Source organism: Sinocyclocheilus anshuiensis, unplaced genomic scaffold (assembly GCF_001515605.1).
Source record: "Sinocyclocheilus anshuiensis isolate Anshui unplaced genomic scaffold, SAMN03320099.WGS_v1.1 scaffold200, whole genome shotgun sequence".
In the NCBI taxonomy this organism is placed as follows: Eukaryota; Metazoa; Chordata; class Actinopteri; order Cypriniformes; family Cyprinidae; genus Sinocyclocheilus; species Sinocyclocheilus anshuiensis.
Genome location: NW_015558595.1, coordinates 1,151,323 through 1,159,687, shown reverse-complemented (window position 1 = coordinate 1,159,687; position 8,365 = coordinate 1,151,323). Strand labels below are relative to the sequence as shown.

At 39.8% G+C, this 8,365-nt stretch overlaps 1 protein-coding gene across 1 annotated transcript in view; it reads right to left on the bottom strand.

Moving 5' to 3' along the window:
• LOC107680012 (PRKC apoptosis WT1 regulator protein-like) overlaps positions 1-8,365 on the bottom strand; it is a 63,588-nt gene that overhangs the window by 18,992 nt on the left and 36,231 nt on the right. Inside the window, exons 5-6 of the mRNA XM_016475755.1 lie at positions 7,826-7,922; positions 6,291-6,395 (exon numbers count right to left, since the gene is read on the bottom strand). Of these exons, the coding sequence (XP_016331241.1) occupies positions 6,291-6,395; positions 7,826-7,922 (202 nt within the window). The remainder of the gene's footprint in view (positions 1-6,290; positions 6,396-7,825; positions 7,923-8,365) is intronic.

The following is an 8,365-nucleotide window of genomic DNA, read 5'->3' as shown; positions in this document are numbered from 1 at the left end:
ATGTGGAGAAAACTCTTTGCGAAGATTTGGTTGATACTTTTATAAAGTTTCCTACTGCGAGTATTGTACATACTTCTCACTTCTCCTTCATACCAAAGTTTCTCACATAAAATAAGCTTCCATTCAAGTTCAAATAACAGGTATTTTGCATACACAGTAATCGTAATAGCTAAAAGGACAAGTTATAATGCAAAGATTAAGATTCATTTTCAAATAATATTCTTTTTTTTTGCCAAATAACCCTGTGTATTTGTCCACACCCGCAACCCCCCAACCCCCGGAAAAAAGTTCAGGCTCAGGATTTTTTTTTGCTTTAACCCCTGTAGATATGATCAGAGTAATGTATTGCGAAATTGAGAGTGTGATCAAAATTAATGGTGGTTTGTGTGCCCCTTAGGGCTGCACGATTAATCAAATGCGATTGTCATGTGCATCTTGTCAGTAAAGCCGATTCTGTAATCAGTAGTAAATCTCCATCACGTGTTTTCAGATGGAGCAGCATTTACTACACAGAGCCGTAGTTCACTGACAAGCTACGCAAAATCACATTCATAATTGCAGACGATATATTCGCGCGATAATGAAATCGAAGAAATCGCTCTGCGATTATGAAAGCTGTTTGCGTCGCTTGTCAGTGAACTACGGCTCTGTGTAGTAAATGCTGCTCCACCTGAAAGCACGTGGTGTTTGAAATAAATCCTTCTGTGAGATGATGTGGCTTCTTACACAGAATAAGGCATGCAACATATTTCATAGTATTCTAAGCAGTGATAGTCGACTAGCATTGCATTATTATATACTTTAATATAATAAAAAATATAATAAGACGAACTCAGATAAACCATATATTGTTGTAGTCGTGTGTTTATTAGTCAAGTTGAATCAATGAAAGCAGTTAAATCTTCTGTTTATTCAGCAACCGTGGGATTTCCTTTGCAAGGCGTATTTGGAGTTTCAGCGCGAGAGCGCCCTCTGGCCTTCGGATGGAGATTTACTGCTGATCACAGAACCGTGCTTCACTGAAAGATACGCATGACAATTGCAGCTTCTGCCTAATCGATATTTATCGCCTTTGCGATTTAATTTCGATTAATCGACTGTTAAAAAGAGATGGTTTAAAATACCTGGGTGTTTTTTAGGTAATGAATATTTCAAATTGGGAAGGAATGGCAGATAAAGTATTAGGACGTTTGAAAAAATGAAATGGTTGCTTCCTCAATTGTCTTTTAGAGGACGCACACTTATTATTAGCAATCTAGCGGCTTCTTCCCTGTGGCATAGACTTGCATGCGTTGATCCTCCTGTTGGATTTTTATCAAAAATTCAAGCAGAAATGGTGGACATTTTTTGGGACAATTTACATTGGATCCCTCAAAGTGTTCTTTTCTGGCCAAAGAAGATGGAGGCCAAGGTGTAGTGCATTTGGCAAGTAGATGTGCTGCGTATCGTCTTCAGTCTTTGCAGAAATTTTTGCTGGGATCCGAAAGACTGTTATGGAGACCAGTAGCTCAGGGTGCGTTCCCACTTGTAGTTCGGTTCTCTTGGTTCGTTTGGTCCGGACCAAAAAAGAAAACGATACATTTGGTCCTGGTCCGCTGAGCGTTCACACTGGCATTTTTGACAGCGAACCTAAAGATGCCGAACCTAAAGGCATAGTGATATGTTCACAACCTGATTGGTTGGGATGAATGATGTATATTTCACGACAGGACTCACCAAACACCCCAAACAAAAGCTGTGTTCGACATAAAGTGGTGCTGCGCAGACCGATCAGTGTATGACATCAAAGTACCCATTCACCGATCGGTCTGCTCAACACCGCTTTAAGTCGAACACACATAATGCCGTCTGCTGGACTAAGCGTGCTCATTGCTGCGTGTACTTATGATTTTATTTTCACCACCTGCGAACTCACGAAGAGCTTATAAAAGGCACTTTACCTCCACGTTTGCCCTCTGCTCCTTTTGTTTTGGATACACTGCTCATTCTGCGTCGTCAAATCATGTCGCATCTTGTCATTACTTCCTGTTTTTGGTTCATTTTGAAGTATTTGGTCCATGTTGTGTTCATATTTCATTCGAACCGCACCAGTGTTCGTTTGAAAGCGGACCGAGACCCATCTTTTTAGCAGTCTCGGTCCACTTGTTTGGTGCACACCAGGGTTTGGATGGCAGTGTTCACACTTAAACAAACCACACTAACAGAGCAATCGAACCAGGCTTCGTTTTAATCGAACCAAACATGACAAGTGTGAACACACCCTCAATGCATTCTACGCAGAGTGGACTTGGCTTGGACACAGTTTTGTTTTTAATGGATTCTAAAAAACTTGATTTTAGAGGAATTCCTGAGTCTGTTTAAACGAGCTCGTGGATGGAACCACTGATGTCTTTGTACTGGCTTCTGGAGGAGCCCATTGTGTTTGGTGCATGTCTCGATGTTTCTGGTGAAGAAATACCAGGTATTATAGATTTGATTTACAGAAGTGGATCTCTACAATTATAAATAACGCAGGTCCTGATTTTAAAGCTGTAGAAGCAGTTTCATTTTTTATCACTCGTTATATTGTATTGAAAAGTATGTGGTGTGAATGTTTTTTTGTTATGATTTTGTAATGATGTTTGAGAATTGTGTAATACAAGAGCTGTCAAAATAAAAGCATAGTGTTTACATTGAAATATAAAAAAAAAACTCAATACAATGAATTCTCTCTCTCACTCTCTAAATTTCCTTTGTCGTAGGATTTTATTTTTCTGCACATTTTATTTCAGCCCTAAATCACTTTCCTTATATATAAAATACGTACAATATTTATTTAGAACTTTGCTATGAATACAGCAGCACATTCACATTTCAGCCATGCCCAGCTGATGTAGTAACGAGCTAATGATTGGAATCAGGTTTGGAGTGAGAAGTAGGCCCACAGCTGTGGGAAGTGAGGTCATAGGTTTAGGCTTTGCGCTATTGGTTCACGAGCAGAGTATTGAAGTAGCCATCGTGTGAAAACATGGGCGACTCGACGCAGCAGATGCTACAGTACGCCACTCACTCACTCCTGTTGTTCCATTCTATGCCTTGCTCTTTTACTAACGCTTGCTTGCCTTTGCTCTGCTTCCAGATCTGCAACGCTTGAGCTTCTACCAGGACTACGCTCAACACATTTCACATTGTATGTATACTTATTGCTGAGATTGTGGCCTCATTAAATATAGGGCTGCATGATACATTGCAAGTGATTGTCATGCTTATCTCGTCAGTAAAGCCGGTTCTGATGGTAAAGAGCATTTAATACACAGAGCTGTAGTTCGCTGACAAGCTACACAATATTGCGTTCATAATCGCATTCGATTATGAACGCGATATTGCGTAGCTTGTCCGTGAACTACGGCTCTGTGTATTAAATGCCGCTACATCTGAAAGCACGTGATGGAGATTTACTACTAATCACAGAACTGGCTTTACTGACGAGATGCGCATGACAATCACATGCGATTTATCGTGCAGCCCTAATTAAATATATTGCTTTTTACTGTTCTTCTTCACTTAGTTAGTTGCTTTGAATAAATATCTACCTTTGCCAACTCCATGATACATTTCTTCTCAGCTCCCTCATTAAACACACTTGATTGCTGCTCATTGCTACACCAGGACTAGGGTTGGGAACACTCTGTTAAATTAGTACAATAAACACTACGCAAATAGCACACATTACCCTCAACCTTACTGTTCTAGGACACAAGCATCAGGACATCAGTTCTTGCTACTTCAAGTCAGTTACACATATTGATGTCAACAGCTACCATATACCTCATTTAGAACACAACCTCTTCAGAAGGCCACAGTTACAATAAACACTACGCAAATAGCACACATTACCCTCAACCTTACTGTTCTAGGACACAAGCATCAGGACATCAGTTCTTGCTACTTTAGTCAGTTACACATATTGATGTCAACAGCTACCATATACCTCATTTAGAACACAACCTCTTCAGAAGGCTACAGTGCCAAAGGCATGCGCATACCTTAGAACAATTTGTCATGTCTAATGCCTACAGATGACATCTCCGCAACCCGCACACATGGCAGTACAAAGAACCAAACCTCTACTACCAATCTACAGTGCAGTAATTACATCAGCAACAATTCTACACTATAAACTCCATCCCAATATAATTAGTAACCCTATGTACTAAAACAGAACACAAACAGTCAACGGCTTTGATTGTTGGAAGTGGTGACACGCAATACAAGTTCAACCTGCACACTGAAGAACTATAAAGACTGCTCCGTGACCCAGTAATTGAGCTAGTTCTTTCTTCCAATGGTGACTCATTATTAACTTTACATAAAGCAAAGCAAATTTACTTTACTTCAGCTGCTTTTAAGGACCACACTACTTTACTTTCTAACTACTTTACAAATGTCAACATGAACTGCCATTTAACATTTCATTCATCGCACTACATAACACAACTAAACCACATTAATTAAATGTATTACCAGTGTAAAACCACTTTAAATGCACTGACTACCAGATGGCTCATCTACAGCCCACATATAAATTACAAGTACTGACAAAATCCTTTACCATTTCGCAATCACTCACCTCACATCAATAAGCACACCTTAACCAACTAATTCTCAAGACACATCATATCAACACTTCACAGCCAGCTCATTTGTTTTCTTCACTCACACAGACAATCCAATTCTTACTGAAGGCCAAGAGCCAATGCTTTCCCAGTGTGGTGCTGTCGGGCTCATAATAACACCGTCACTGACACCAGACTGTCAAAGCATGATGACTACACACAAGTGCTGGAAAAAGCACAACTTTGCTTACAAGCAAGCTTTTGTAGTTGGATTGCATCATCCTTAAAGCTACTGCACACCCATCTCACTGCATAAACATAACGCTTCGTGAACCAGCACATTAACTTTCAATGTGTGTGCCATGAAAATCTAATAACAAGGATATCGTGTTAAACTAGCTGTGACATATATTACTGCCAAACCTTGATCTCCTGAAGATCTGCTTCAAAATAACATAAACATGTAAAGCAAGGAGAGTCAGTCCACTTCCACTGTGACATGTCATGTGTGTGCTCTACCCCCATGGGATGCCCCCATGTATCTACAATGTTGATCAAATATCCAATCGGGCCCAGTTCAGTGGAGGTCACCTCACATAAACACTTACGTCAGGAAATTAACTAAGACCTGAGAGCATTTGTTACCCTAAAGCAGAGGATGATTGTATTTGTAATCTTCCGCTAAGCACCTTTGCAATATGGAGCTGATTGCTGCGAGATAGCAACATGGTCGTTTGATAGTCGTTCCTGTTTAGTTGCTGCCTACGTGACACACGGCTGTTTGGGGAAGGCCAAAAGAATGGGAAAAACTAGCTTTACGGAAAGCAAAACACCTGCAAACTCGATGGATTATGTAACCGCAGTCTGCGAGATGCCTTAGTAAATAGCGTGAAAGGTTATAGGATGAGTAATGTCCATTAGTGGTGTAAACAGGTATAAATATAACAGTGTGCTCACATCGGACGCAGATGCTTTTAATTATGACTCCGCTTAATGGGATGCTCTGCGTGACAAACACGCAGATACTGCTGAAATACAAGTACTAAAGCACCTCTTGTTTACACTGGTAACAAAATGACAAAGAAATGTTTGCTGTTTTGTGGAAATCTTCAGCTGACGTGCCACCTGAAAAAGTGTGAGTTGCCTCTTTGGATACTGCTCTGTTTGTCACCTTTCCGTACCAATTTGCTGCTATAAAGGCCTACTTTTACTGGGTTTACTGGGTTCATTTAACTGCATTATTTTAAAAACTACTCTTTAACTGATATCTTTGTAAAGGTCATATAGGTCTAAATTATTTGGATTAATTAATTCATAAAAATGTCATGCAAGTATACTGACTGAGATGGCTGGGCTATTTTAAAACCATGTTAAATATGCACTGTCAAATCTACAGACAATTCTGGAATAGTATGAGATTTGGAAATGGAAAATGCATAGGAACCCTGATTTCAGGTAAAATGCTGTAGAAGTGTGTGTGCAAGCAGCCTATAAATTGTCACTTCTAATTAATAGACATGTTAATAGCGGTTATATCGACATTGTTTCCGTACACAAATGAAATGGCTATACGGTTATCGAAGGGGAAATGACAATAAGTATGACAGATAATGCTTATTTGAAATGATGCTTCTGGACATGTGCACTTGTAAAATCTCTCATTTAGGCGTTACGAGACCACTGTCGGCTTCTCACCCGGTTTAGCAGTTCGATCTCCTCCTTCAGCTTAACGATCAGCTCGTCATTATCCTGGTGGGCTTTCAACAGGCGACTGGTCTCCTGTCTCTCCACAGCCAGCTCCTGTGAAAGTGCAATTCCATCAGATCCAAAGCCTTAAACACAATTACGACTGTATGTAGTGTGCAGTGCTTTGCTTACTTTCATACTTCTATATACAAATAAGCACTGTTATGATTGACTGATCTCTTAGCATGTCAAATGATTAAAGCCATGCATGGCAGGTTGCTGAATACTTGATACGCATTGTTATGGAAATGTGGTGATTGTCAATATAGTGGTCTTTTCCAAATGATTTTGCACCTTAGTTTACATTAACACTCTGCACATGTACAAGAGAAAGCACTTTTTGTTAGTTGCTTGGTTATATTTCTGCAGTATTGAGCTTTATAGTGACATTTCTTTGCGGTATGGACAGAAAAAGTTCTTATTACAAACTTGGCACATCAGGCATGGTTAGGATGTGCTGTTTGTTTTATTCAAAACAACGTAGAAATCTGCTGTCCGAGTCCCCCTGAGCTTTTCGTTTCAATTAGGAGGTAAATTCTCAATTCTCCCCATTACAAATGTTCTGTGCTGTTTGTTTTATTCAAAACAACGTAGAAATCTGCTGTCCGTGTCCCCCTCAGCTTTTCGTTTCAATTAGGAGGTAAATTCTCAATTCTCCCCATTACAAATGTTTGTCCTCCAGCACACCTACATGTAGGAGCATGTGAACATGTTCTTACATCCTCTGAGACACATTAATATTTATGACTATAATGCAGGGCTATAAAGCAGCACCTCGTTTGACTGTGTCACTATAGATGTTCCTCTCACGATCGTGGAGTGTGTGCTCTTAATGCGCCGTGTGTCTTTAAGACTGCTGTTCAGCTGATCTCGAGGTTTAAGAAATATTCAACTCGCTATTAAAATAAAGCGTTCGCTGCATGGAAATGTGTTGCATGGAAAATCTGAAGCCAATTAAGTTGAAGGTTATTACAGTGCTGTCTGAGTCACACAGAGTTATATGTGAAACCGTATGAAACTGCCGCAAGATAAGGCACTAAAACAACTCAGGGCTTACTGGGTTTGAATATGGACCCCAGGCTGAAATTTAATTTAATATCAGTATATGACATCAAATTCGTGTGGGTTCCAGGTTTGTAAGTATGCTGACATTTGAGAGTGAGTGGCACGGGCTTTGGTCTCGTGGCGTTTTGTAAAAGCGCTGCAGATGGAGATCTCTTCCAGAGAAAGGTCAGGATTGCGCTGAGAGACAGTCGGAAACGGCCGTCATTTAGCGTCAGCCAAAAGATAGCAGAAAGTCATCATAAACCAGCTGAAATGTTGACATTTTTGCAGTTTGAGGCAAAAATTGGACTCGATGGGTACGAGGAATGCCTACAAGACCAAAAGTTCATGTCAAGTGCGCCGTTTGGGACAGGACCTATGTGAAAATCTGTAGGTAGGATAGGCAGCTCTATCTTGATGGTAAACACACAGAAGCGTACCCTTTCTAGCTCCTCTATCCTTCTCTCCAGGGTTGTGGGCGCGGCACCGCTGCCTTCCCTTTCGTGTCGGTGGCGATGTCTGTTTCCGTCTTCATCGCTGCACACAAAAAAAAAAAAAGACATTTTTGAGTGCAAAACCATTTCTAATGCCAAACAACTTATATATATATATATATATATGTGTGTGTGTGTGTGTGTGTTACCCTGGAACACAAAACCAGTATTAAGTCGCTGGGGTATATTTGTAGCAATAGCCAAAAATACATTGAATGGGTCAAAATTATTGATTTTTCTTTTATGCCAAAAATCATTAGGATATTCATGTTCCATGAAGATATTTTGTAAATTTCCTACTGTAAATTTATTAAAACTTAATTTTTGATTAGTAATATGCATTGCTAAGAACTTCATTTGGACAACTTTAAAGGCGATTTTCTCAATATTTAGATTTTTTTGCACCGAAATAGTTGCATCTCGGCCAAATATTGTCTTATCCTAACAAAGCATACATCAATGGAAAGCTTATTTATTCAGCTTTCA